General features: G+C 52.3%; 11 protein-coding genes across 11 annotated transcripts; 7 read left to right on the plus strand and 4 right to left on the minus strand.

Moving 5' to 3' along the window:
- The first annotated feature begins 367 nt into the window (after positions 1-367).
- On the plus strand, positions 368-1,253 carry COCSADRAFT_241328 (uncharacterized protein). Its single transcript, XM_007705509.1, has one exon. It carries the CDS (start codon positions 531-533, stop codon positions 1,131-1,133), a length of 603 nt encoding a protein of 200 aa, XP_007703699.1. The 5' UTR covers positions 368-530; the 3' UTR covers positions 1,134-1,253.
- A 119-nt stretch (positions 1,254-1,372) lies between these two features.
- On the minus strand, positions 1,373-5,339 carry COCSADRAFT_99224 (uncharacterized protein; the record flags this gene model as incomplete). The annotated part of the gene is made up of 5 exons (XM_007705510.1): positions 1,373-1,920; positions 1,976-2,049; positions 2,100-4,532; positions 4,580-5,104; positions 5,206-5,339. The coding sequence occupies 5 exons, from the start codon at positions 5,337-5,339 to the stop codon at positions 1,373-1,375; spliced, it is 3,714 nt and encodes a 1,237-aa protein (XP_007703700.1).
- Positions 5,340-5,422: 83 nt separating this feature from the next.
- COCSADRAFT_241342 (uncharacterized protein) lies at positions 5,423-5,982 on the minus strand. Its single transcript, XM_007705511.1, has one exon. It carries the CDS (start codon positions 5,957-5,959, stop codon positions 5,507-5,509), a length of 453 nt encoding a protein of 150 aa, XP_007703701.1. The 5' UTR covers positions 5,960-5,982; the 3' UTR covers positions 5,423-5,506.
- Positions 5,983-6,490: 508 nt separating this feature from the next.
- COCSADRAFT_241347 (uncharacterized protein) lies at positions 6,491-7,273 on the plus strand. Its single transcript, XM_007705512.1, has one exon. It carries the CDS (start codon positions 6,644-6,646, stop codon positions 7,049-7,051), a length of 408 nt encoding a protein of 135 aa, XP_007703702.1. The 5' UTR covers positions 6,491-6,643; the 3' UTR covers positions 7,052-7,273.
- Positions 7,274-7,536: 263 nt separating this feature from the next.
- On the plus strand, positions 7,537-9,527 carry COCSADRAFT_241350 (uncharacterized protein). Its single transcript, XM_007705513.1, has 5 exons — positions 7,537-8,599; positions 8,648-8,750; positions 8,799-8,871; positions 8,929-9,066; positions 9,117-9,527. The coding sequence occupies exons 1-5, from the start codon at positions 7,648-7,650 to the stop codon at positions 9,294-9,296; spliced, it is 1,446 nt and encodes a 481-aa protein (XP_007703703.1). The 5' UTR covers positions 7,537-7,647; the 3' UTR covers positions 9,297-9,527.
- A 1,484-nt stretch (positions 9,528-11,011) lies between these two features.
- Positions 11,012-13,079, plus strand: COCSADRAFT_241389 (uncharacterized protein). Its single transcript, XM_007705514.1, has 3 exons — positions 11,012-11,378; positions 11,486-11,713; positions 11,795-13,079. Exons 1-3 carry the CDS (start codon positions 11,306-11,308, stop codon positions 12,943-12,945), a joined length of 1,452 nt encoding a protein of 483 aa, XP_007703704.1. The 5' UTR covers positions 11,012-11,305; the 3' UTR covers positions 12,946-13,079.
- A 1,476-nt stretch (positions 13,080-14,555) lies between these two features.
- Positions 14,556-16,064, plus strand: COCSADRAFT_39960 (uncharacterized protein). The gene is made up of 2 exons (XM_007705385.1): positions 14,556-14,967; positions 15,019-16,064. Exons 1-2 carry the CDS (start codon positions 14,752-14,754, stop codon positions 15,913-15,915), a joined length of 1,113 nt encoding a protein of 370 aa, XP_007703575.1. The 5' UTR covers positions 14,556-14,751; the 3' UTR covers positions 15,916-16,064.
- Positions 16,065-17,322: 1,258 nt separating this feature from the next.
- COCSADRAFT_241442 (uncharacterized protein) lies at positions 17,323-18,519 on the minus strand. The gene has a single exon (XM_007705515.1). It carries the CDS (start codon positions 18,294-18,296, stop codon positions 17,571-17,573), a length of 726 nt encoding a protein of 241 aa, XP_007703705.1. The 5' UTR covers positions 18,297-18,519; the 3' UTR covers positions 17,323-17,570.
- A 636-nt stretch (positions 18,520-19,155) lies between these two features.
- COCSADRAFT_193044 (uncharacterized protein) lies at positions 19,156-21,269 on the plus strand. Its single transcript, XM_007705516.1, has 5 exons — positions 19,156-19,323; positions 19,375-19,567; positions 19,615-19,701; positions 19,752-20,602; positions 20,671-21,269. Exons 1-5 carry the CDS (start codon positions 19,236-19,238, stop codon positions 20,988-20,990), a joined length of 1,539 nt encoding a protein of 512 aa, XP_007703706.1. The 5' UTR covers positions 19,156-19,235; the 3' UTR covers positions 20,991-21,269.
- Positions 21,270-21,644: 375 nt separating this feature from the next.
- COCSADRAFT_39965 (uncharacterized protein) lies at positions 21,645-24,240 on the plus strand. The gene has a single exon (XM_007705386.1). It carries the CDS (start codon positions 21,690-21,692, stop codon positions 23,754-23,756), a length of 2,067 nt encoding a protein of 688 aa, XP_007703576.1. The 5' UTR covers positions 21,645-21,689; the 3' UTR covers positions 23,757-24,240.
- A 615-nt stretch (positions 24,241-24,855) lies between these two features.
- COCSADRAFT_241454 (uncharacterized protein) lies at positions 24,856-25,670 on the minus strand. The gene has a single exon (XM_007705517.1). The coding sequence runs from the start codon at positions 25,404-25,406 to the stop codon at positions 24,969-24,971; it is 438 nt and encodes a 145-aa protein (XP_007703707.1). The 5' UTR covers positions 25,407-25,670; the 3' UTR covers positions 24,856-24,968.
- Between the last annotated feature and the right edge of the window lie 1,042 nt (positions 25,671-26,712).

Genomic DNA, 26,712 nt, shown 5'->3' on the forward strand with positions numbered 1-26,712 from the left:
AGCATTACGTGGCGCAAGGCTGGGAGTGATGTCAAAGACAATGGAGGATAATGGCAGCCATCTATTGTTGGAGTGGCGCGCGCTACAGTGCCGAGTGCCGTGACTCGTGCGTTCGGCAACCTTGTCTCCCGGCACCGTCGATCTTCCGTCCTGTCACCCTGTCCCCGTTGCCGTGATGGACACTGATACTTAGGGTTCCGCATCGCAACTTTAATTCAAGGTAGTAGATCTACCGACGACAGTAGCGAAGCTTGTATCATGGAATCGCGCGAGGCCATTCCAGCTGTCCGTCGTCCAGGCCTATCTCTAAGCCTCCGCCACGTATGAGTAGGCTGGAAAAACAATCGTTGTCCTACCAACCTCTTAGCAACGGATCGTCAATATTATTCAGCCTCCATCTCCACAATATTCTCCAGTTTCCACGCGTCCTTATCCTCCACAGTCCAATCGCCCGCTGCCTCAAGGCGACCTCGTAACGTCACCACAACCACCGCCTTCAGCCATTTGTATTGTAGAGTACAGCACTCGCCATGGTGACCCTCCGCGCGCCGTCTTCGCTCACCGCGACCGAACCCTCTGCTTCAATCTCACCGCCCCAGTTGTCGTGGCTGTCAGGCTCGTGGAATGTAACGCACTCCACGCTACCCATGTGGAAAAAGAACCGCAATGTCCGCATCACATACACGCCTGTTGCATCCAGCACACCACCGCAGATTGATGATGTGGTCACATACCAGGGTCTGAATTCGGATGCGCTCAAGACGGTGCATGGCCTCGATAAGCCCTTTGATGTGCCCAACACCGCACCGCCAGCTGGTGCAGAAGGAGGAGCAGGCGACGTTGCTAGTCTGGGGTACAACTGGCGTGGCAAGGGATGGCTGGTAATTGCGACAAGCAAATGGGAGATACTAGGTTACAGCGACGAACAAGGCACCGGCAACAGCTGGGTCGTTACCTACTTTGCCAAGACTTTGTTTACGCCTGCAGGTATAGACTTTTACTCGCGGAAGGGCAGCCTGGCGCCCCAAACAATCGACGATATCAAGGCCGCGCTCGTTGGGCTTGGGGGTGATGTTGCCAAATTGGCAGGACAAATATTCCAGGTCAGAATGGATGAAGACACAAATGCCTAGGCTCACTGTAAAGGGGAACTGAGATACACACGTTCAAGGATGGAGCTAGATACCCAGGCATAGAGCCTCTACCCGAAACTTTACTAATATAATCCATCCATCTACATCAAACCACTTCAGAGGAACCTGCCCAAAGACTTGAAATTTATGGTAAAACACATTGAAACATGACAATCCTTCTGCCGCGGCTTTGAAAAAAATCTCGACCCCCGATTGCCTCGTCGCAACTGCCCCCTCCCTTAGTCAAGCAGGTTCATACAGGGAGTTTGACTGGCACTCTGTGCTGCAATATCCGCATAATTGTCTCTCAGCTGACCCTGGCCTGGTTGAATCTGCGGCTCAGCATCAAGGTCAATGAGCAAGTCGGTGTCTATCTCAACACTTTCTGCCTTAACTGGTGAAGTTGAGATGAGTCGGTTGCCAACAGACGGCCGCATAGGCTTTGGAGCAGATGCGTGAATACGCTCAAGGTACTCAGCCTCTTCTTGCTTCATCTCCGCCTGGATTCTCATGTCGTCCTCTTCAACACCACCGCCGTGTGCGTAAGCATCCCATTGCTCCGTGGTACCTTGTGGCAGCTGGGTCATTCCCGAACGCGAGGTGGAGGAAGCCATTCCGTGATTAGAATTTCTAGGAACATCAAGTTTGGTTTCGAGGCTCAAGTTCTGCATATTGGAGCGCGGTCCGCTAATGGAAGCAGCTCCTCTCGGTCCCACTTTCAAGACAGGCTTGATACCATCGCTTCGACGTTCGCACATGTGGCACCTGCATGGATCGCAACACTCGGCTGTAGAACGTTAGTAAAGGTGTCTTACATGCACTCGGAAAAGGCTTAAACGTACCAACGCAGGGATGACCACATCTCTCTACACGCCTAGCACACTTTTGTGTACAATTGATCCTGTCGTGCTCGAAGCTGGCAGAGGTTAGTTTGGATATTAGAGATATAGCAGAAAGGACACCTACGGGTGGCATGTGTACGGACAACGGTGTCCACAAGGCAATACCCCGTCACATTTGACGTCGCAACCGCCCTTGATGAGTTCAAAGTCACCAGGGTCTTCACACCACATCTTACGCCCGTGGTTGCTGCATACAAGGGGGAGATGGTACCCCACTCGTCGCTCCTGGCCAGCCTTGACCTTTGGCTTCTTGTTCTTGAACATGATTTCGACCACGCTGCCCCATATACTGCTCTGACTAGCCAGAAGCTCGGCATTCCCGAAGATGTAAAATCCACGTTTTGCTCGAGACAATGCCACGCATGCGCGATTCTCAGAGCTGAGAAAGCCGATGGAGTTCTTCTTGTTAGAGCGAACTAGGGAGAGTAGTACAATGTCATTCTCCTCGCCTTGGTAGCTGTCGACAGTGACGACTTGGATGCCCCGATAAACTCCCAAGTTTGGGTGGTTTCTTATACGTTGAGTTATCTGCCTTCTTTGGCCGTTGTAGAACGTCAAGATTGTGGTCTTGGTGGCATCAACACCATTGAGAATCAAGTAATCGAGAAATCGAACCACCATATCCGCTTCCCATGCATTGAATGAAGACATATAGGCGTCACGGTCCTCTGGCCATGCGTGACAGAAGAAGAAACTGTTGTTTCCGCCCATTCCTTCAACTGGTGGACGATGGCCAGTGTTTTCCACATTTGGGTGGTCTTTCAGCTTGTCTTCGTAGATTGGACATAAGAGACGTCGTATTTCTGGTATCATGCGACGCTGGCGCGTCAAAGTGTCGAATGCAACATTGTTCCGAACCAGGCGCTCGAAAAGCGACAAGTTTAAAAAGTATGGCTCGTCTTCAAAGGCCCGTACCTGAGTGTGAGGACGCAGCTGCTGGTGATCGCCGACCAAGATTAAGTGCTCGAGGCTAGGTAAGCAGGCTGCAGTCACAGGCGCTTCAAGGGTCTCGGCCGCCTCTTCTACGATACACAAGCGCGGATGAAGGCTGGATAGGAGAGCCCGGTACTTTGCGAGACCTGTAGTTGTACATCCAATAATACGTGCACCGCGCAGGATACGTGCGTTCTCTTCGAACACTCCGATCTTGCGTTGTACAACATTGTCATGGTAGGTCTTTGCAATCTTGCGAATTTCCGTTGTAATTATCCGCTTCACTTCCCGCTTGAAAAAGTTGTAGATCGCACCTCGGTCAGCCGTACGGATCTTGTAAAGGTCATCCGTCTTGCGCAAGATGTGCCGAATGTCAGTATTACTCAAAGAGGTACCAGTACCCTTGAAGTTGTCGCTGATTTCAATGACAGGTCCACGAAGAGCTTCGATATCGTCATCATCCTGTGCTACCGCTTCTGCCTCAAGTTCCTGCAATTGCTCAATTTCAAAATCCTCTTCTTCATAGCCCCATTCAAGATCCTCAGGGAGAGTTGGTCTATCGCATGGCGCAAGACATTTGCCAAGCCATTGTTCCATGAGAATGCCTGGATGGTTGGAGGGCGAGATCCCTATAGCATCTTGTGAGTCCAACTCCAGCGATTCGGCCTGCTTCTGAGTGATCAGCTCAAACTTCAAGAGTAAATTGTGATCAAGCGGTTCTTTGTTGGCTTCAATAGGAGCGAGCAATTTCTGGCATTCGGTTGCTAAACTTCTGATCTTGCCGGATGCTTTCTTCTTGATACCGCTACCAGTCCCTTTTTGCTGTGGTGTCCTTGATTTGACTTCGAACAGTGTCTGCTTTTTTATATCGTTGTCCTTGCTCCTTCCTCCTAGCCGTATGTAATTTGGTTCGAATATGGATGTGTGTCGTAATAGTTGGTCGAGAGCGTGATTCGTCTGCGCGGTCACGATGATAGGTGCGTCTTCCTTGCGCAAATTATCGCGAGCGATTTGCAGAGCGATAACGGATACAAACGTCTTCCCTGTACCAGGAGGACCTTGTACGATAGCCAACTCGCTTGTGAGCATACGCTTCAGTGCTCTGTTCTGCGATTCGTCAAGGGAATGTGAAGACGTTGTGGGCCACTTCTCGAGCACATTGATATTCTCATAGTCTTCAGCATCCTCCATGCTGGCAAGACTGCTAAGATTCGTATATGGGTTGTGCTGGACGTAAGCTGGAGGGTCTACCTCCTTCTGAGCGTCCACAAGGTATTTTGATAACATGAATGGCTCCCTCATCAGTTGTTGCAAAGCCAACAGCGTATGCCTATTTGCCTCGAAGAAGCTGGCTCTAGACTCTACCATGATCCATTTGCGCATGGGGTCAATCTCTTGATCTTCGGGTCGAGCAAAGAACAAGTCGATCGCGGGCGGGTTTTGTTCCAATGCACTGATGGGACGCGCTGCGACAATGGCAAGAACACACTGTGTCTGGAAGGCATCATCTGTGGGAGACAATGCGACAAGTGATCCAGTGATGAGCCGCTTCGACTGGCCCCATCTATAGTATGTTAGCTGTGAATACACTCTGGTCGTTCCGTAACTCACCTGACATGCTTCTTGGCCCGTCCAAGTGAGAATGCAACTCTTGTCGCCAGTCCTCTGGGAGAGAATACAAGCGACTTGATGTAGACAGAGTCATAGATGCCGATGCTTTGGTTCTGATACTCTGCTTCGTCTTTAAAAGGCTCGGCGCGGACCTCATCAATAGCCTCCCGCAGAGGACGAATAGTGTCTTCGCGCAGGAGCTCATACAAGGTTCTTAAGTAGTCTTCTTTGTCATAGTATGCACCCTCTACCTTGTGTGGGCGAACGTGGTCGTCTAGTTCGATGAGTGATTCGCTGTTGGTGAAGCCGGACGTGTCACGTAGGACTTCCGAAGAGTTTGGAATCTCCGGTTGCTGAAGCCATGCCCCACCGACAACTGGCCTCTTAGCGCGCTGGAAATACCCGTAAATCTCGTTGTTGTTACGGGTTGTGCCAGATATGGGAATGTTCTCGTCGAGTAGAGAACTCTCTGGGAGGGAGTGAGAGTCCATCTCCGCTTCTAACATATGATCAGCACGGGTTCTCCTAATTGTAAGATGCTGAGAATCTAGGTGGCTCTTGGGTTAGAAGTAGGGGGAATACAACAACTGGCATGCGTTTTTGGGGTTGTTTGAAAGAGAACGAACTCACCACTCACTGCCATTTCGCCCAGGCTTGCATAGACATTGCCAGAATTTATGTTGGGACCTCTGCAAGAAGCCGTGCTGCGACTTCCCGAGTGGCTGACACGGTTTGACCTTTTCCCAGAGCGGCGTACCATGTTTGTCTAGCAGCTGTCTGGCTGTATGGACAAGCCAAGGACTTTGTTGAACAAGACGGCGATACACGGCAGTTGAAGCTGTTTGGGGTTGATGATGCTCACGCTCACTGCCTCTGGAATTTAAGATACAGCTGTGGAGTGTTGTTTGCCATGACCTTGTCCGCAGACTAGGAAGGCGCAGCGTCGTCGCAGCAAACAGAACACGTCACGTGATATGCGAGACATATGAGACGTGCGAGTGCAATAGCTGTACGAAGCATGGGGCGGCTGATTTTGTGGAAATTTTGGGCTACAAACACGATGAAGTAGAAATACGCCGCATAGTCAGACTTCTTCAAAATCAGTGTCATAAACAAGATGGGTGATAGCAAGGGAGTTGACAAGCGGCGTGAAGGGACAAACAAAACGGAGTTCAGTACACTTTGGTGACTACTAGAAAACTCTGTTACTAAAAGCAGTTGCCCGTTTCTTACTTGAACAGTCTCTTGCTTCAACACACTGGGGGCTGTTGAAAAGAAGATTAATGGGAGCATAGATGACTTAACGTTCAGGTTCTCAGGTCCTGAAGGACCATCTTCGGACGATGAGTATTGCTCTGGAAGGCAAACAGGCACAGACATGCGGATGGCTACAGGATTGACCAAAGGGTGCAAGCTGTACATGTCAAGCATATTGGCGAATGTTTGTATATGACCACCCCCATCTCAGTTGAATGTGGAGCATCACAGGCAATGAGACGCGGATTGCAGTGCTGCGTGTAAAAGATTTCTGGTGTCAGCGACGATGGGTTCTGGGTCTGGATGCATGGCATGAGTGGGCTGATATGTATTTGGCTGATTTGATTAGCAAACACTAGCAGACGGCAGTGGTGCGAACACCTGGATTGCATCTTTGGCGCAGCACCGTATGGGGATGGTTGCTTGTCGCTAGACGCATTTCTGGCTGCGGGAAGCGGGTCGTGCTCTAGAAACTTCCTGCCTGTGCCATTCAAACCCTGGATGCCATGACCGACACATGCAGCAATAGAAATTATGTATGTTTGCATTACAGTATACTAGACCTGGCTTTTCTGGTAGACAGGATAACAAGCAAGTAACTTGTTCAAAACCAGCCTGGACGGCGCAACAGCAGTCCGAGGAGAATTCGTGTCCGCATAACGTCATCCCGCATACAATGCCGGACAGGACAGGGGCCAGGGCAAAGCCAAGTACACATGTCAGCACGTTAGTTGGGTCGGGGCAATATCAACGAGCGATTAATACCATGCATATGGCTTGGTGTAGAATGCGCACGTCTACAGTAGAATGGTAGAGAAGGTCCTTGCAGCTGGGCCCTTGACGTCGAGACCAGGAAATGCTCGACGCGGGACATGCGGGTCGAGGCGGAGATGCCGTCGCACGCTCGCTGTTGGGCATGAAGATCTCACCGGGCGGAGGATTCAGCGAGGGCAGAGAGGGGCGAGGCCTGGGGCATGTCGATCGGGCCGCTTCAAGTTGGGCCTGGGTTTGGATCGAGGTGGTGTTCCTGGGGCCGTCGTTCGACATCAGGTAGCGACTGGGGGCAGCGGCTCCAGGTGCCTGACATGTGTCCGGACGTGTGGGACATGGCTGGTTCGGTGTAGTGCGAACGCGCGGTACCGACTCGAAGTAGTGGCAGCTTTTCTTTGCATTTGTGCTTGTGCTGGCTGGGCTGGCTGGGCTGAGCGTGACTGACGACACCTGACAGGCCCCGTCTCAGACAGCACGGCGTGCACTCAGCACCACGGCTGCAAAATCTCTTCTGCTCACCCTCACCCTTAACCTCGCCGGCGAGGCCCTTCCAGCCGGCAGTGCACATGGCGGGCGGGCTGGTGCGAGCTGGGCCAAAAGGGCAGCGTCTGCCGCTACGATTGGGCACAAAGGGCAGGATGCATCCTGGTGATCAGGGAGGGTGGTTTGGCGTAGCGTGGAGGTTACGTCATGGGCATTTTGAGCGCGCGCCCGACCTTGGTCTTGTTACCCACCCCACTACATGCATGCCCACCACGCACTCCAACTGGGCCGGCCTTCTCGATAACGTCAGGCCACGGCACAGCCTATTCTTCATTACCTTGCCCGCCCTCTTCTTTTCTTCCCACCCGCCCCAGTCTCCTTTTCCCAGCTCATCCGCACTCAGTCGCGCGTGAGAAAGAGAGAGAGAGAGCGTGGCTCACCACCCCGCCATAGCCACACTCAACACTCACCACCACTGCTATTACTTTGACTACTTACAACCCCCCCCCCTTCTATATTCCTCCCCTGAAGTCGCTTGCTTGCTGCTCACCGGCGCAATGTCGCGACGCTACCCCACCGCAGAGCTCTATGAAGAGCGAGAGCGCGACTTCTACCGCAACGGCAACCGCAGTGACCGCAACTATGATGAGCTCGACTTCGAGTTGCGCCGCAGTGGTGTAGGCGGCGATCCCCGCCGCAGCATGCCTGATTTCCTGCGCGAAGACTACAATCGCCCAACCGCTGGTCCGCTGGTAATGCGAGGCCGTGACGACGACAGCTTCTCCAGGTCCGGACCCCGCAGTGCTCGTGGTTTTGACGATGACGTACGCTCGACTCGGAGCCGTCCCCCACCTCCAGCCTCGTCAGTGCGCGAGGTTGAGCGCGACGACATCACAATCCGACGCCGCGAGCAGTCGCGCGGACCCCCCGAGCGTGATGATATCGTCTTCCGCCGTGGTGATGGGCCCCCGGTCCGATCCGTCAGCCGACCTGCCCCACGTCAGGTGGATGATGACGAAGTGCGTTTCCGAGGCCGTACTAACGACGACATCGACATCCGCGCTTCTCGCAGCGAGATCAGTCGCCATGGCCGCGACGTGTCTGCTGAGCGAGGCTCTATCCGCTTCCAGGAAAAAGATGGCAACTTTGAGATTCGCGCAAACCGCCGAGAATTCAGCCGTGATGGTAGAGACACCAGCAGAGAACGGAGTTCCTTGACAATCCGGGGCCGCGAAAGGAGTCTTCCACCTCCAGCACGCAACCGCGGCGAGCTGGTTGCTCGGGAGCGCGAGGAGTTTGTCATCCGTCGCCCCCGCGCAGAATCCCCGCCCCAGAACAACCGCGAAGTCATAAGAGACGAGATCATCATCAGACGCAAAGAAGAGCGCGCTCCTACCCCCTCGCCTTCTCCATCTCCGCCTCCCCCACCTCCGCCGCCAGCTCCAGAACCAGAAATCCGCCCTCCCATCATTCAGGAGATCATCACCCACCACAGGCACATTGACCACGGTAAGTTGTGCACCTGCAAGATCCAGGTTGGTACTGACTGTTTTGTAGGTGTCGTCAGAGCACGCTCCCCAACACCCCCTCCACCACCGGCGCCTCCGTCTCCTCCCCCACCACTAAACGAGACACTCGAGATCGAGATCAACCGCAGAGAGTATGTATGCCATCTGGATACCACACACATCTACTAACATACGTCTAGAAGCCACAGCCGTGGGCGCGGAAGGAGCGCCTTCGAGGAGCTTGACATTGACATCAACCTTAATCATCAGCATGTATGTCATTCAGATTCTTGTATCGGCTAAGAGCACACCACTGACTGTGACAACCAGGGCGCCGTCAAGCAACGCAAGAAGGACATGTGGACCGAAATCACCAAGGATTTGGTCATCAGGGAGGCCATCGACTCGATGGGCTACGCGTGCGAGGAAACAGATGACTTCTTCTATGTGATGGAGTATCTCAGATACGTAAGTTGTAGAATAAGTAGAAGAGGTGATAAGTTGCTAATGCCACACAGGAGGATGTGCTGCACCTGGTAGAGATCTCGGATGAAATTCGCCGCAAGCGCAAGAGCCGCATCCGGGAGATTGAAATTGAGCGCAAATCTATCCACAACTCTAGGCCGACGTCGGGCTACGACGAGCGGTACTACGAAACTGATTTACACTTTGACAGCCGCCGCAGTCGATATCACTAGAATGTGGGTGTGAGGGCAGCTATTTGCATGATTTTCTTTGCTTGCCGGATCTGCGGGTTGAAGACTACTAGTCTTAAGCCAGTATTTGGGTCCACGACGATGCAGTCCACTTGTCTCGGCGAGTGGACTGCTCACTCGATCAAGGCGTTGTTGCAATGTCTCTGGGTTGCCGACACATGGCCTGGACGCTCCAGCACGCTTTGGTGGGAAAAGTCTCACTGTGACGCGGAACGACTTACAAGATTTCTACAGTCTGCAACGAGGATATAGCCTGTATGGACTAATGACTTGATGATTATGACGAGCATACCCGGGGTGAAGAAGGAAGAGAGGTTTCGTGTTTTCTTTGGGACTACGATGATGATGAAGATGGGGTTTCAATTATGGCGCGGAGCACTAGGGTCTATGAGCATGGATGAATGAATCGGGTACGGAGGTACATAATTCTATTTCTGCTTTGAATGAATTCACGACTTGTTGGTGTTAGCATGTATGTAAAGCTGTGTGCAGTGTTGTGTGAAGGTACTATGAATAGAAGCCCATTATTGCCAACTTGGTGGGAATGTGGGGGTCAGGTTATTTGGCGGGCGGCTTGCTTTTTTGGTGGAGGGGCAGTGGCAGTGCTGGATGCAGCGAGCGGCAAGGGGCTGGCGCGCACGATCAGACCACAGGTTCATTGAACAAAAAGGCCGTGGCTTGTCTGTCGCAAGGCCATCAACCCGAGTGGCTAGTATTCCACTCGCGGCCACTGCACCTCTATTCGTCGTCGCAATCCATGCATCATCATGCCGCCTCGCGGTGCTACTAAAAATATACACGCGTATCATTGTCTTGTCCTGTCCTGTCTCTTCCCTAACACCCAGGCCCAAAGGCAACCAACCAGCCAGTCGCATGAAGCCGCCCCCGCCCCTTTGCTTCATCCCATCCTACGGGCGCTTCGCACCACAGCAACAAAGCAGCAAGCAACATGGTACTGCATTGCCCACTTTTTTTGTGAGAAGAAATCTCAAGGCACACACACACACACATACAACCAATGCCCAGCGTAATCTGCCTACTTACCCGTTACCCACTGCCCTTAAGCGCCCGCGCTCAACCCCGACTTATCCGCCCGTCCACCCAATACAAGGCTGTAAACGCCCTCGTTTGACACCGTGCAGGCATGCTGACTAGGCTGGGGGGAGGGTCTTGTTTAACTCTACAGTGCTAACGCCGTGCATTCGTTGGCCATGCGTGCATTGCAACTGGCTCTGGACCCGCGTTTCAGGGTGCGAGAAAGTGTGTGTGCTGGATGTTGTTGTTGGCCCCCCCGGGAATTGAACCATGTGGGTTCGGAAGATGAATTGTCTTGTTTGGTTCCGCCGTGCGTGCGTGCATGCGTGTGTGTGTAAGTAAGTATGTGGTGGTACCTCGCGTACATATCTCTCTCTCCTCTCTCTTGTATGCCCTTTGTGTAAGGTTATTCGTGTATCCCGCCGCCCGCCACCCCCTCTTCTGCTGCCTCTTTTCTTTCCTTTTCCGAACTTTGATATTGATGTGGTGGTGGCTTGATTGAGAGATAACTACTACTACTACGTTTATTTTTTCTAAAGTTTACATCGCACGACGACGGCGAAGTCATTCCTCCTCTCCTCCTCTCATCCTCCTTTTTATTGCAGACGCCGGACGGACGGAGCGAAAGCGAAGCTGACGTCTCTTGCACAAGTCGATTTTTTTTGCTTTTTTTCTGTCAATACGAAGCCTAGTTCTTTATTTGGGCAGGACCTCCTCGTTTCGTTCTCCACCACTTGCTTCTGACGGGATATTATCTTGATTTTTTTCCTTCTTTTCTGGTTTTTGCCTTCATTCTCAGCTCTTCGTGCGCCAATTACGTCCTTCTTACCTCCTGCCTGGTTCCTGGGATCACTCGAATTTTCTTTTCCTTAGGCATATCTTTTACGCGCGCACGCCCCTGGTTCTTGCAAGAAGTATATCTTTTTTGTCGCACGTTACTCTGGGTTGCGGGCGCTATGATGGGTTCGCGACGAGAGATGATGGGTTCGCGACGAGAGATGATGGGTGTGGTACTTGCGCTGCTAGCATGTAAGTATTTAGTCTCTACTCTAGTCGACATGTGTAATATCATATTACTAGAGGAATGGGGTGACGTATTGGATCTTACCAATGGGTTTACTGACATGTTTGTATAGTCTTCTTGCCAATTGTAACGGCGCAAAGCACGACTCCCAACCTCACTGCAGCATCCACTTTTTACTTTGACCGCACAGAAACCCAGTTTTCAGTCAATATTGCGGACGACTCTGACGATATCTTCATCTATTTCGCCAGCCCAGCGTATTCGTGGGTCGGCGTTGGGTTTGGTCCCAAGATGCAAGGGAGTCTGATGTTCATCATGTATCCCAACAGCAAGGGCGACAGTACGTTTTCTCTTCATCTGCCTGGACCCTCAAGCTTTCAATCCCAGAGAAATATAACAAGCCGTACTAACCCCAAACCAGACGTCACTGTCTCCCCACGCATCGGCTCCTCAGGCGCAGAACCTACTTTCAACTCTTCAATTGACCTCTCCATCCTACCCGGCACCACTATCAACGACTCGATGCTCATCCTGAAGGCACGCTGCGGCAACTGCCGCGACTACATGAACACGAAAGCAGAGTCTCAACCTATGATTTACGCGTTCGGTAACGGCAAGAATCTCATGTCCAACTCGCGATCAGCAAACCTCGCGCGCCATTTTGGCTATGGCTCCTTCACTATGAACCTGCGCGCTGCCAATGGTCCTGGAGGAGTACCTGCAAAAAGCAACGCACGAAACGGCGTCGAGATGCAAGGAGAAATGACCCGCGACCACGACCGCGCGAACCTTGCTCACGCCATCATGGGCTGCCTTGCACTCTTTATCCTCTGGCCATTGAACTTGATTGCTGTAGCGGTATTCAAGAACATCAAGATCCACGTGATGTTCAGCGTAATCATTCTCGTATTCCTGATTGTCAGCTTTGCTCTGGGCGGGGTTGTCAGCGGACAATACAACCGCGTAAGTCTCTCTACCTGTGAGTATTCAAATGTAGTACACAAGTATACTAACCACCACCAGTCCAAAGCCTTCAACACCCCCCACCAAATCTTCGCCTTGATCGCCATCCTCCCCTTACTCTTAATGTCGCTTCTCCCTGCATTCAACCACATCAACGCCCGCCTCCGCAGCCTCCACACCCCCCTCGCCTCCACCTCGTTCGTGCTGCTCGTCCTCACCGGCGGCCTGGGCCTACAGCTCTCCTCGCAAACCCGCCCCATCATCCTCGTCTACACATCCCTCTCCCTCGGCATCTTCATGTTCCTGATCCTTATGCACACCTGCATTCACAGGCGGGGCTCCGCGTACGCGCGCGCGCTGACCCGCGGGTCCAACGACGACGCTATCATGCTCGCCAAAATGGACGAGTGCAGGAGTATTCCCAGCGCAGGTGGGTTTGGAAACCAGCCCCCGCCGCCGTATCCGCCGCCATATGGTAATGCGCACGTGAATGGTGCACAGCATCAGAGGAATGGGAGTCGCTCCATGTATGGGGGCGGCACGATGCCCGGACCCCAGTATCTGCTTAATATGCATCCTGGGGTGCCGGTGCAGGTTAGTCGGATGTGAGAAGGGGTTTGTGGGAGAATTTAGGGTCGAGGAAGAGACAGATTTACAATGATGATGATGATGATGATGATGATGATGTGATTTTTTTTGGTTTGCATTGCGAGGCTGGCATAGCATGGGGGGAGTTGCTTGTATGGTTCAATCACCCTCGTTTTTGATCTTTTTATTTTCTAGGTTGAAGCGGCTTTTGTTGTTGTTTTTACGAGCGAAAGATACCATGGTGTGTTTGTTGGGCGAGTTTGAATGTACATGTATATGATATTGGTTTCTACAAAATAGCATGGATTGGGTCAATGTGTGAGGGTTTTGTAGAGTAAATATACCTGTGGGTTTTCTTGTCCACTGAATCATATTTGATGATTTTCAAACAATGGAATCGATAGTGGCAGAATGCGCAATGTCGATCAAAAAGACTTGAATGGGAATCATACGGTGCTTTTTCAAAGTACAAGAGGTGTCGGGTTTTGGTTGCGTACTTATCATACAAGCACATGACCAAATCCTCCAAAGCCGATGCATACCTGCATCGATACCACACTGTTAATCTCTTACACACCTTCCCTTCCTCCATCGCTACTTTGCCCCAAGTCCCCTCTACACAACGCCCCGGCTCTGCGCCAACAAGCCCGACAACCAGGTCGCTGCATCACGATGCCCCATATCGCCGAAACGCTCCGTTTGACGGAAGACAATACCCCACCGCATAATTATAACCAAAAAATCACACTTTACTCGCAACCAAACAACAGGGTTTTGTAAATCTCAGGAACCACTGATTTGCAAAGCAACATGGCTGGTGTGTTGCGTTGTTCGCCTAATCAAGCAAAAACAGTCTCACGGGTAGGGGAAAAACAAAAAATGGATACAGTTGCCCAAGCCCCACAGTGAGTATTTCTGAGTGTGTTTCAATACGATAATCCGGCAAACAAGTCTGTTAATAGCCACAGCCTTAGCTTGGCAGGTTTTGCAGTGTTAAACGGCCGTTTGTTCGCGCGTCGGTCCGACGGATGCGTTTAAGCTTTGAGAGAGAGAAGCTGACTACCTAAGTATATGTGGTGGGCGACGAGGTGAATATGTTCGGCGGCAGAGATACGGGTGTCAGCTTCACAGGACATTGTACCGATTGGCGTAGGTGCATTGCCGGTACGGTTGTACACAGCGCCACGAGATGAGGGTACACGAGGCCATGACCGGAGAGCTGCGGATGTTCAAAGTCGAGAGATGGAATTGTTTGTGCTTGAATGGGTTACATGTGCAGCTGTTGAGCGGATCTCGATATCAACGTGTACAAAAAAGCAGTGACTTGCTTGCTTCTGGTGTTGTGCATTTGCCACATGTACCGCTCCGGGATGCGATGATCCCCGCTTCCGTTAGCGCATCGGGTTGGGGAGAGCCTGTGGCGCTGGACCGGGCTGGGCTGGGCATGAGGCCTTCCGTTCGCCGTGGAACGTCCGAAAACAAGACGACGGCGTAGCAAAACTGCCCCACGTATAGCTCTCCAAGGCGTGCAAATTGCGCAAAGATGCCAGAGTAAGAGGTGCTGCTTTGAATATATTGGCATGTTCAGGCACGTCGATAGGTGTTTCGCTGGCTGCTTCATCAGGTGTTTCACGAAGGGTGCGACACTCTGACAAGAGGTGGTCAGGGTCCATTGGTGTCGCACGTGACGATGACGCGGCGGATTGTCCTAAGGTTGCGCCATCTGAGGCACCGCCTTCCTCTGACCCCGAACTCCTTATTACCTTCAATTCTGCACCATCTTTCACTCTCTTGTCATTTGAATCTTGTCACCAATCAATCTCTACAATGTCTCCTAGCAAACTGGGCGTCTTTGCGAACTTGGCGCTGGCCGCCAGCGCCGTCCTCATCCCATCAACCATGAACTTGGACGAAGGCCACGCTTTGGAAGCGTTTGCGGTTAACCCCTTGCAGCGATCTGTTGCGCTTGAATGCCCAGGATGCGCTCTTGCAACTCTGGACGGGGATTCACTCAAGTGGAAGGAAGGCGCAGGCAACACATTCGTACGTTGTGCAACCTAGACACCAAAACGTGGCATACTAACCTTTGACCAGCGCCTAGACTTTGACGTCGGACCCCAGGATGAGGCTCTCAATCTTGACAGCGCGCAAATCTTTCCTCCTTCGGTTGGCATAGCCTTTGCGACATACCATCTTACCCAAATGGACCCTTCTTCGGATGACGGCCTGCGTCTACGCATTACAGGCTTTGAGTTTGACTTTAATGGCGCCGAGACCATTTCGGAAGAGGGTACTGAGCTTCTTCCGATGACGCTCAAGATTACATCAGTTGAAGACATGCCTATGGATCCTCCTGTGCTACAAATCAACATGCTAAAGAATGCCGAGGGCCGTCTTATGATTGCGTCGTTTAACAAGGCTGAGCCTAGCAGGGCTGGGCCTTCGGAGCAGGAATGCAACCGATGGCCTATGTACTGCAAGTGGAAGGGCATTATGGCCGACCGCCTCGAACAGCTCAAGCACATGGGTAAGCCCAAGCCTGGGTGCCACATGCGCATGCGCCCCCACAACCCCATGGAACATGAGACGATTGAGGGCAAGCCGCCACACCGCTTCCACCCCGGCAAGCCTCATGGTGAGGATCAACACCATCACGCACACCACCACCGCATTGCCATGTTTGCTCGTCGTGCCTTCTTCACCATTTTCGTTCCTATTCTCATTGGCGTGTTTGCTGGTACCTTGACATACCTAGTTGGTATGGCGCTAGGATGCCTGATTGCCATGACGGTTGCCAAGTTCCGTGGCCAGAGGTACCAGGCCATTGCTTTGCGTGAGGAGGATGTCGAGGACTTTGAAGATGGTGATGTTGAAGAGGGCCTGAAGATGGGAGAGCAGGATGAGAAGGAGGAATTTGCTGAGCTTCCAGCATACGATGCCCCTCCGGTGTATGATGAGGCTGCGGACAAGACTGTCAACGAGACAAAGTAAAATAGTCGGAAGGATGGACTGATATCACAGAATGGACGTGACGCGTTGATGTTGATGGACAGACTGCGACAGTGTTTTCGTTTGCTGATTTAACAGATTGGTAGAATAGCTAGAATGTGAAATGAGTCCCTTTGTCTTGAATCAGCGAACTTTTGAATCATGTGAAGTTGAGTTGAGTTGAGTGGTATGATGTTCAAATGCACGGTTTCTTGATCTTCCGCCTCAAGGGAACAGTGAAGAGTAGTCCGGTACAAAAGTCAGCTGGGCCATGCTACTACGTCACACTGGTTACGCGTAGTTGGGTTGGGTGAAGGCGCAGATCCGAGAGAGGGCGTGTCGTGCAAGTCACAGTCTGCCATTTCTGGAGACTGAAAACGGCGATATGGCAAGAAATCCAGATATTTATTGCGTCCAGAACCTTCATGTATGATTTTCAGGCGCTGCAGTGGTCTCTGGCGGGGCGCACACGCGATGCAGCAGCGGGGTGTTGGAGGAGTAAGGTGGACGCGTTGAGAATGAAGTTGGCGCACGGACCGCGCGCCCCCAGCCAGCAGTCGCAACTAGGAGGCGGGTGCGCCTGCCAGGTCAGGGCGCAATTCGAAGTGCTGCTTTCCAGGCCTTTTGATTTTGGTCGCAAATTGTGAGGGCGGCAACTCAGTCGCTTTTTGCTTCCATGTCCCCTCCTAACCCGGTTTAGCGCGGCCGCCTTTTGCGTGTGTGATCTCGAGGCAGCCGCCGCGCCCGTCCCTCGTCTATATAACCAGCCCGCCCACGCTCGCTGCACTCCTCTTCTTCCTCCCTTTTCGCATCCCCCCCAGCTTTTCCCATCTCCATCCACCAACCCCGCCCCATTCGCGTCTACTACCACAACCCATCACCTTCCAACTTACCAACCCTCTATCAACATGACTGGACGTAAGTACATTGATATCTCCCTTGTTTTTGCTACCCTCATCGCCTTTCGTGCGCGTTGCATCGTTGGTGTTGCATCGCTGCCTGCGCCTGGCCATGAGGCGCGCTTGGTGTTGAGGCTCAACGCGTCGCCCCACTATTGCGCCGCGCCTATCACCACCCACACACGCTCTACACATACAGTGTGCTAACATCTTTCCTCAGGCGGCAAAGGTGGCAAGGGCCTCGGCAAGGGCGGTGCCAAGCGTCACCGAAAGATTCTTCGTGACAACATCCAGGGTATCACCAAGCCCGCCATCCGTCGTCTCGCTCGTCGTGGTGGTGTCAAGCGTATTTCTGCCAGTAAGCATCACCCGCATCACTCTCTCACCGACCTCTCTCTAACATGCCCCCAGTGATCTATGAAGAGACCCGTGGTGTCCTCAAGACTTTCCTCGAGAGCGTCATCCGTGATGCCGTCACATACACTGAGCACGCCAAGCGCAAGACCGTCACCTCGCTCGACGTTGTCTACGCTCTTAAGCGCCAGGGCCGTACCCTCTACGGTTTCGGTGGTTAAATTTCTCGTCACACATTGTTTATGGATATGATCTGGTCACGGCTATTAGTCTCAACGGCGTTAAAATCATGGGTGGTATGGGAATGATCAATATATGAAGCTTCCGTCTTCATTTTGGCTAGTCAAAGCCAATGCAAACACGTTCAATGCACTCCATATCGCGAAATCGTGATGTTTCGTCTCGTCATTCAGTTACCGTGCTATGTTGCGCAGCGTCCTCCACCCAACTTGCCACGGCTTCTTCAACGGCCTTGCATATCCCCGTTACCCCAAACAGCCCACCCTCTACCCTGATACTCTCCAGACTCCACTTTTTCAGCTCTTCATTGACACTTTCGACCCCATCTTCGACGACCAAGACGTCATATCCCCTGTCGCTCGCCTCCCTCACCGTACTACTTACACATGCATCTGCCGTGACGCCACAGACCACCAGATTCTTCACACCCTTTACCCTCAGCGCAAGATCCAACTCGGTGTGCACAAAGGCACCACGGCCGGGCTTGTCGATCACCAACTCCCCCTCTACCGGCTTCAACTCGGCTATAATATCATGACCCTCCTCGCCTCTGACCAACAGCCGCCCCAGCGGCCCTCGACTCCCAATCTGCGCCCCATTGACCGCACTCCTATGCGCCTCTCTGCTGCTCACCGTCGCTAGATGACCCTCGTGTCCTTCGCGCGTGTGCACCACATGGAAGCCCGCTTTCCGGAAGGTGGATAGGAGCGAGGCCAAGCGCGGGATTAAATCGCTGAAGCGCGTGATAGAATAACCGGATGAAGCGAGGTAGCCACCTGGATGCAGAAAGTCGCGCTGCATGTCTATGAGGACCAGGGCGGTTGTGCTGGGATGGAGGGAGGATGTGTGTGGGAAGGGGTAGGGAGTGGTGCTGAGGATTTGTGTGGTCATTGTTGGAGAGATATCTTCGTATTCCGCACTCTAGAATCAGAAATTGTTGCGCTGTTGTTTTTAGCACTTTTGAACAGTTTTTGATTGAGGGCTTACGAGTACAGATTTGGATAGATCTAAATGTTTGAGATTGTGGAGTTCGCATGACTTGGAACTGCCTTGCTCCAGGCGAACCAAACGCTTACCACGCCTGTTTACCTAAACTGAAAGATTGAAGTACGGCACTTGTTGCTGCGAGGTACTGTGGGTCTGATACTTCATCCACTATTGGGGATCCGCAAGAATGGCAATGTAACATTCCTTGCATCTTCCGTCCATAAACTTTGATCAACGTCATGCCTCAACATACACACATCCCTCCATTTCCATCCCTTCCTCAAGTATGAGTACAAAAGCACAACCCCGAAATGTCTGAAGAAGAAAGAAAAAAAATAACCGCAAACACATGCCCTCGATACATCTGCCCTATCTTATCCCACTACGACCTCGCCCCACCTTGTCTACACGAACCCCGGTTTGCTCCTTCCTCCCTATCTCCACCAATCGCCACACACGCAGCTACTGCACGATAAGCCCCGTTTACAACAATCCAACCAACCAACCCCAATCCACGCATATCCCCCAATCTTTTCAATGGGGTCTCGAGATCTTTTGTTATCGGAAGGGAGTGGAGGAGAGGAGTCAATGACGCAGGGTCGGGGTAGTACCATATCTGCCTCGTTCGTATTATGGCTTATCTTGTGTTGCTCACAAGCCCCAATTGGGGGAGACTGCGAGATTTCTGTGGTTCAGGGTCGGAGATGCAGCAGGAGTTTTATAGTTATATATTCTGGGAGGTGGTGCCCTTGAATGTCTGGTTGCTGGATTAATCAGTTTCTTTCACACTTGTGATTTGATTTTACTTACTGCTTTTCTCGGGTAAGGGAGTAAGGAGTAGATATGGCGGATACGCTTGATGAGAAGAAGGTGCTGGATAGTACTGCCACCAGCGATGACGATGTGCTTGCACAGCTGGGATATACCCAGGGTGAGTATGCTTCAGATGGTGGTCTTGGGTAGTAGGCTAACGAGATGATAGAGTTGAAGCGTAGTTTCGGACTGCTGGGTATGGTTGGCTTCTCATTTAGTATCGTCACATCGTGGACTGCACTGTCTGGTGTTCTTACCATCGGCGTGGAATCGGGAGGACCGCCAGTTATGATATGGGGCTGGTTGTGTGTTTGCTTGGTTACGCTCGCAGTGGCGTATTCCATGGCTGAGATGTGTAGCGCGTAAGAAGTACATGCATCGTTTGAGGGATTTTGCTAATTTTTTTTAGATACCCTGTTGCTGGTGGCCAGTACAGTTGGGTTGCCATACTAGCCCCTTCGCGCTGGGCTAAATCAATGAGCTATCTTTGTGGATGGCAAGTGCGAATAGGGACTCGAGTTTCTGGGCTTGACTGACTTCTCCTAGGTTCATGTTAATCGGGATCATATGCATGGGTTCAGTTAACAACAACGTAGCTGCAAACTTCATACTCGGAACCGCCCAACTAAACTACGGGTTCACCATTGAACGTTGGCATACCGTCCTAGTCACGTATCTGATCACATGGATCGCAGCCACCTCAAACATCTACCTACCACATATCCTTAACAAGCTCTCCAAGGCCATTTTCATCTGGAACCTGACCTCGTTTGTCGTATGCTTCATCACCATCCTGGCCACGAACGATAAGAAACAGTCGGCAAGCTATGTATTCAGCGACTTCCAAAACTTTACCGGATGGAATGCGCCATACGCCACCTGCCTCGGCCTGCTGCAGTCGGCTTTTGGAATGTGCTGTTACGACGCACCATCGCATATGACTGAAGAGATCAAGGATGCGCGCAAGCAGGCGCCTCGCGCAATCGTCATGTCAGTATACATTGGTTTCTTTACCGGCTTCGCATGGCTCGTCGCGCTGTGTTTCTGTATTGGCGACCTCGAAGCAACGGGCAGCACGCCGACTGGAGTGCCAGTCATTGAAATCATGTTCCACTCTACAAACAGCATCGCAGGAACATCTACCCTGGCCTCAATGATAAGCGTAATCACTGTCGTATGTGCCAATTCGCTCATGGCGGAGGGATCGAGGGCTGTCTATGCGTTTGCTCGTGACAACGGTCTACCGTTTTCCAACGTGCTCAGCACTGTATCCGAGCGATCGGTTCCCGTGTACGCAGTCTTGCTCACAACCGTTGTGCAAATGACCTTCAACTCTATCTATTTTGGCACAACAACTGGGTTCAATACCATTATCGGCATTGCTACCCAAGGATTCTGTGAGTAAAAGTCTCCGTTTGGTTCAACTCTAGAAAAAAACTTGATATGCTCATGCCGTTCTCAATAGATCTATCATACCTAATGCCTCTTCTCTCCCGCATTCTGGCACACTTTACAGGCAAAAAGACACGTTTAGAAGGCCCATACTCGCTCGGAAGATGGGGCATCGTGCTCAACATCATCGGCTTCTTGTACCTCACCTTCGTATGTGTGGTTTCAAACTTGCCCACTGTTACGCCGGTGACGAGCGAGAATATGAATTACACGTCTGCTGCCACCGGCGCGGTGATGCTGCTTAGCCTGGTGTTTTGGGTCATGACGGGCAGGAAAAAGTTTACGGGGCCAGCGCATGGTGATTTGGTGGATACGAGTAGATTGGCTGCGTAGAGCATGCAGACAATGTAAAGCTGGGATGCTGAGCGGGAGATGAGCGTTTAGCGCCATGCTTGACCTTGCTCGATGCAGGTACCATGCTTGAAAAGAAAAAATGATGCAGCAAGACGGTGAAGGAAGGAAAAATGAAAAAAAAAAAGGAGGCTAGAAGCATGGTAGGGCTGCAGAATTCTCCCTTTTTAGCCAGTAGAAAAGTATATTTCCCAACAAGTTCGCCTGCGGTGTGGGAAAATAAAGTGCAGTATACTAGCGGTGAAGGGCATGGTTCCGAAGCTGACAGGTGGGATAGCAAGTAGGTTCGCAGACTATTCCCTGCAGATCTGTCGCGTACCTGAGCCTCCTTTACTAGGGTGAAAGGCGATCTCTTCACCGCACCGCACCGGGGTTGGATTCTCCCGAATACAACGGAAGACGGCTGATATTATGAATCAGCATTTGTGCAATATTGTTCAGAAATATGCTGAAACAATGAAGCGGATGGTACGGCATTATCTCACCAATTGTTCCTGATTTCCTCGCCTTGTTAGACTTGCCAGCACATTGAGCAGGGGAGTGTTCCCGCTAGTGTGGAGACTAGCGCCCGTGCTAGCGCCGGACCCGGTATCTTGGCGCATGCGACAATGCCAACAAAGAAGCTAGCCACCGCATAAAGACTTCAACGGCCAGGTTGCGGTGAGTAACCCAACTTGCGCAATGAACGAGGAATCAGATTATGATCGTATAGTAGAGCTGACGGGACAGAAGGAGGCTCTGGAGAGACATTATGCTGTGCTCAAGGATGAGTTGACAAAGGCAGAGAGCTCGCTGCGCGCCGCAAACGACGAGCTCAAGAGAAGTACAGATGCGTTGGACATTGAAAAGAACAAATCCAAAGGCCTCCATACGCTCATCAAGAAGCTCGAAAAGGACATTGATCACGAAAAAGCCGCCACCAAAGACGCTGAGGAACGCGTAGAAGAACTCTACTCCGATCTCAACCAGTCGCGCTTCGCCCACCGCTCTGCCCTCATCGACCGCGATGAGGCGCTCGCCGACCACCGGGACTTGAAGCTCCAACTCGAGGATCTGAAGGAACAATGGCAAGAGTCGGAGGAGAGGATTGCGGCCCTGGAGGCTGAGCTGGAAGAGGCACAAAAGGCCGTCTACCATGCCCAAGACATAGAGCACGACATAAGCGCACTGCGCGAGCAGATTGGCGAACAGGAGCGCACAATTATAGTCAAGGATGAGCGAATCAGTCACCTTGAAATGCAGGTGCAGAAGGAGAGACAGCGCAGCTATCACGCTGCCGACGCGATTGCCAGAGAAAACGCTGCCTCCCCCATTGACGAGGACCAGCACATTGGCGCTATTGGCGACTCGCTGGCTTCTGAGCTTTCGGCCATCGATGACGCAGAGTTTTACGAAATTGAATGGAACGACTACTCGCATATCCAGGAGACGCCTCTCACCTATGAGCCAATTGCGCCCGCCATTCAGCCGCCTTCAGCCATTCATACCCAGGAGTCTGTTAGCATCTCGCCGGTTGCTGCTCATGTATCCCGACTTACACTCGACGTGCGCGAAGCCGGTCGCCTGGAGCCTCGCGAACCCGCTCTAGATGCACCTTTTACTGTCAGCGTTAATGAGGGTACCAGCACAGAGCCCGTTGCTGCGGCAGTATCTAAACACACACTGATTGTGCGTGAGACGGCAAGCACTGGGCCCATTGAGCCCGCTCGCGCCCCTCTGTCGAGCATGTACACGAGCGAAATTGCCAGCTTTGCACCCCGAGCGCCTGCCCGCGTTGCGCCGAGCAGCTTGAAGCAGCACGAAATTGTCAGTATTGCACCACAAGAACCTGGAGTCGCGACATTAACGGTGAGTGTGAGGGAAGCTGGCAGCACGATCCCGACAGTGCGCCACATCTCCACCACGGACTGCTCGGCCCAGACCGACGTCACCCGACTCACAACCGAGTTCGCTGGCTACGCGTCTGTTAGCACGACTCCGAGCGCACCTGTCCGGGTCCGAACGGCTGAATCTCCTACTCAAACGGATTCGCCAGTGCTTCGAGACCAGCTCGTCGATTACGCGACTGTCAGCACAATTCCGATTGCAGCCGTTGAAGCCGTCGCTGCAGAACCAGTCGCATCGACGCTTTCTGGCCCTCATCTTGTTCTGGACATCGCTCCTGTTGCACCTACGGTGGTCGAGCGCAAATTCACCGCCTCCGTCACCAAAGGGACCCAAACCGTGCCCGAGAGCCCGACGGCAGGCACGCCCAACGAGTTTGTCTCTGTCGTGACGATGCATGAGGTTCACCCTGAAAACATTGTTGTACGAGTCAAGCCTAAAGTTCTCATGCTTAGCATGGGGGTACAGACGATTGCCGAGGCATCAAGTGTTGTCGATGACAAGGAAGAAGTAGAGCCACGTGCTCCACAGCCCATTGCTGCAACGGTACCCAAGACGACATTCGAAGCCGTCATGGACTGGGTGCCCACTCTGCTCAACCTCGCCCTGGTAGTCTTCTGCCTCTACCTCTACATGCGGCTCAACGGCTGGCAGCGCGCCAATGGTGTGGGTCTCGGCGGCGGGCGCGGTAACAGCGCTACCCGCAGCGGCGCATACGGCAATGGGCGGTATCTATTTGGCCTGTTCCCCGTGGGCATGAACGAGGGCGAGTCGTGGTGGAGCGAGAAGATTGCGCGTCACACGTCGTCTGCTGTGTCACGTTTTGAAGACTGGGCCGGACTCGCGTATGAACCGCTTTACTGAGCCCTTGTCGTTGAGATGCGGTGTCAGTTCCAGTCGCTCGTGTCCTTGCGGATTATCCTCGTCCTCGTTCCTCCCCATCCCCCTTTTTTTTCTTTTTTTTTTTGCGCAACGGGATACGCCAATTTCACGAACGACAACTTTTTACGAAGCGACATTGCGAGGGGATTTTTTTTTCTCTCTCCAACCAGACTACTTTTGGCCTTGGTTTTTGTTTTTATTCTTATTTTGCACGTTTTTTTCCACATAAAGCATCACACACACATCCAGAGTAAAAAGATACACTCCATTACCGCCGCCTTTGATACCCCCCTTTTTATTTTATTTTTAGTTTTTAGTTTTCACGATGAAATTGGCAAGATTACAGGAAAGATAGGCATGTGAATGGGAGATAGTTGGTAATGAAGTATGGGGGTAGTAGCAGTAGTGGTAATATCGTGGAAGGAGAGAGAAAGAGAGAGAGAGAGAGAGAGAGAGAGAGAGAGAGAGAGAGAGAAAAGGAAAATTGTATCGGGGTGAATGAATGGAAATGGAAATGGCCATGTGATATGAGAATGGGATAAATGTATATACGAGTCATGGGAATCTTTTTTCTTTATTTACGAAGATTGAATTTACGAGTCGATAGAGAGAAATTGAGTTTGGAAAGCAAAACACGAGGATCTTTTTTGATTGAGAGGTGGGAGTGGTCTTTATGAATTTTCTAGCTTGTTTGGTGACTGTGTATATTGGCTTCTTTATCTTTTGGGGTCCGTTTTATTGTATGTTTGTTTCCCATCGATTAGTAATGGAAAAGAGACGGGAATTGTCGTATATCGTTTTCCGCAACCTGAGTTGTTCTAAGCCAAGGAACAAAAAGAAAGGGACGATCAAGGGTGATTTAATTGGCAAAAAAAAAGGGCACGTCACGGGGAAAAGGGTTGATTGTTTGGGCTGCAAATGTGTCTGTGGAGATCTAGACTCGGGCAACTTAACAACCCTCATGTAACCTTATTTCATGCTTTTTGATTTTTTGAGTTTCGAAAAAGAAAGAAAAAAACGGGGAGTGAGTGGTTGGGTTGAAGTTAGTTTCCCATCCAAGACTTTGGGCGTCATACGTATACGGAATTGGATAGGAAAATGATTAAAAAAAAGGGCGTGTGTGCAGTAGTTAATCACGGGGAGGGCAAGTCCATACGAAGGTACAGTAGTATGGACATGGGGGTCACATAAGTATCACGGGAAGTCGCTCATTACCGGCAACAGACATGTTTCGGGCATTTGGTCTGGGGCAAAGAAGGGAGTAGAGTACGTCAGCCGGTCAGCAGAAATAACGAAGATGCTGCCGGCAAACGTCACTGTACGGCTGGGGCGGGCGCGTCTGCGTCCATGGAGGAGGGCCAGGGCAGTCTGGGGCACGAGGGTGGGTATGCGATCGGCCTTTTGGGCTCCAGTGTTCCGGGCTGCGGTAGATGTGAGTGTGTCCATGCTTGGGCTATGCTTTGTTTCCCATTGTGCCGATAAAAGCATGGACACATGTAGCAAGTATGTATATGTGTGTGTGTGGCGCCGATTGGGAGAAGGTAGGGCGATGGGTAGGCGATGGGGTACAGGCTGAGTACGTCTACTTATCAACGTCGGGCGGTTAGACATGTGCAGCAGAGGCAGGCGCATGTTGGTTTGCGGGTTGGGCGTATAGCAGTTATCAAGCAATCTATGTGCAGACAATTACCGTGGGACCCCGCATGCGTAGGAAGCAAAAGCTCTGGGTGGATTCGGGCCGGGGGGCGACAGGTTGATAGCATCAGAGCCCAAGTGCATGTCGAAGGTGAGTGCCGACATGGAAGCAGGAGCTCAGAGGTCCGGCCACGTGAGAGGTGGGTTGGGGGCGGTCGAGGTAGGGGAACAGAGAGGGTTTATGATTGCGGGAGTGGCTGGGGCAAGTGACTGCCAAGGGCGCAATGTGCGATGGCGCAGCCGTGGTGTGGTCTGGCCGAGTGCGTCCAAGAAGCAGCGAGTGAGGTGTAGTGGTAGTGGTAGTGGTTACAAATTGAAGATAGCGTGGTTGGGCAGGCAGGTGGGTCGATTCACAGGGTCGTCGGTTTGCTTGGGTCTTGTCTTTTTTTTTGGAGCGAGGGACCAACAGTGCATAGCCGGGAGCCTCCGCCGGTGGAGTGGTGAGAACGTGTATGTATGCACATACTATGTATGTACATGGTAAGTACGGATGTATGGAAGTACCGTGTCTGTCGTAGTGCGAGTAGTATGATGTACGAGGTAAGCAAGTAGGTAGATGGGATGCAGGACCAGCAGCGAAGAACCCTGGAGAGGTTCACGGGGGCGGACTCGACGGGCTGACGACAGGCGACGGGACGAAGGGGGTGTGACGTGGGTGGTTATGCGGTATGCGGGCTTGGGCAGCAGGGCAGCAGGGCAGTTGCGGTGACACAGAAACACGTGCTCTTTGGCCTGGCTGAGGCAGACGTCGGTACTGATGAGTGCAAGTGCAAGTGCAAGTGCAAGTGGGTGGGCGAGACTTGTCGACTAATAGCAAGCGGCCACGACGGAGGAGCGGAGGGATTGGGCCCAAGGCTCGCGGTGCGGGGGAGGCGTTCCTACTGGCAGAGTTGGGTCAGTGTGAGTGGTGTGCCTTATGTCGGTGAGGCCATAGGCTGCACTCGACTGGCGAGGGCATCGTAACACGTTGGAGCAGCACAGCAGCACCAGCACCAGCACCAGCATGCCAACGTCACCACCAGCCAACCCACACCAGCGGCTGGCACCGGCCTGACACTCTGCACAGGCACAGGCACAGGCACTGGCACTGGCACACGCAGCCAATGTCGATTGCATTTGCAAACCCACCGTAAAATCTGCCGCCGTCGGATGTGCCCGAACCAAACCCCCCCGTCCCCCGTCCCCACGCTGCTAGAGCGGTCGAGTCGTGTGTGGTGTCGGCCAATGGTGGCGCAGTGGGAAA

Source organism: Bipolaris sorokiniana (genome assembly GCF_000338995.1).
Source record: "Bipolaris sorokiniana ND90Pr unplaced genomic scaffold COCSAscaffold_14, whole genome shotgun sequence".
Taxonomy (NCBI): domain Eukaryota; kingdom Fungi; phylum Ascomycota; class Dothideomycetes; order Pleosporales; family Pleosporaceae; genus Bipolaris; species Bipolaris sorokiniana.

Coding starts and splice junctions, on each gene's coding strand:
- COCSADRAFT_193044 (XM_007705516.1), top strand. CDS start 19,236: ATGGCGGATACGCTTGATGAGAAGAAGGTGCTGGATAGTACTGCCACC. Junction 19,702..19,751: donor ATGAGCTATCTTTGTGGATG/GCAAGTGCGAAT, acceptor GACTTCTCCTAG/GTTCATGTTAATCGGGATCA. Junction 20,603..20,670: donor CATTGCTACCCAAGGATTCT/GTGAGTAAAAGT, acceptor CGTTCTCAATAG/ATCTATCATACCTAATGCCT.
- COCSADRAFT_241350 (XM_007705513.1), top strand. CDS start 7,648: ATGTCGCGACGCTACCCCACCGCAGAGCTCTATGAAGAGCGAGAGCGC. Junction 8,600..8,647: donor CCACAGGCACATTGACCACG/GTAAGTTGTGCA, acceptor ACTGTTTTGTAG/GTGTCGTCAGAGCACGCTCC. Junction 9,067..9,116: donor TGATGGAGTATCTCAGATAC/GTAAGTTGTAGA, acceptor AATGCCACACAG/GAGGATGTGCTGCACCTGGT.
- COCSADRAFT_241347 (XM_007705512.1), top strand. CDS start 6,644: ATGGTAGAGAAGGTCCTTGCAGCTGGGCCCTTGACGTCGAGACCAGGA.
- COCSADRAFT_241342 (XM_007705511.1), bottom strand. CDS start 5,959: ATGTCTGTGCCTGTTTGCCTTCCAGAGCAATACTCATCGTCCGAAGAT.
- COCSADRAFT_39960 (XM_007705385.1), top strand. CDS start 14,752: ATGTCTCCTAGCAAACTGGGCGTCTTTGCGAACTTGGCGCTGGCCGCC. Junction 14,968..15,018: donor AAGGCGCAGGCAACACATTC/GTACGTTGTGCA, acceptor ACCTTTGACCAG/CGCCTAGACTTTGACGTCGG.
- COCSADRAFT_39965 (XM_007705386.1), top strand. CDS start 21,690: ATGAACGAGGAATCAGATTATGATCGTATAGTAGAGCTGACGGGACAG.
- COCSADRAFT_241442 (XM_007705515.1), bottom strand. CDS start 18,296: ATGACCACACAAATCCTCAGCACCACTCCCTACCCCTTCCCACACACA.
- COCSADRAFT_241328 (XM_007705509.1), top strand. CDS start 531: ATGGTGACCCTCCGCGCGCCGTCTTCGCTCACCGCGACCGAACCCTCT.
- COCSADRAFT_241389 (XM_007705514.1), top strand. CDS start 11,306: ATGATGGGTTCGCGACGAGAGATGATGGGTTCGCGACGAGAGATGATG. Junction 11,379..11,485: donor GGTACTTGCGCTGCTAGCAT/GTAAGTATTTAG, acceptor ATGTTTGTATAG/TCTTCTTGCCAATTGTAACG. Junction 11,714..11,794: donor TCCCAACAGCAAGGGCGACA/GTACGTTTTCTC, acceptor ACCCCAAACCAG/ACGTCACTGTCTCCCCACGC.
- COCSADRAFT_241454 (XM_007705517.1), bottom strand. CDS start 25,406: ATGCGCCTGCCTCTGCTGCACATGTCTAACCGCCCGACGTTGATAAGT.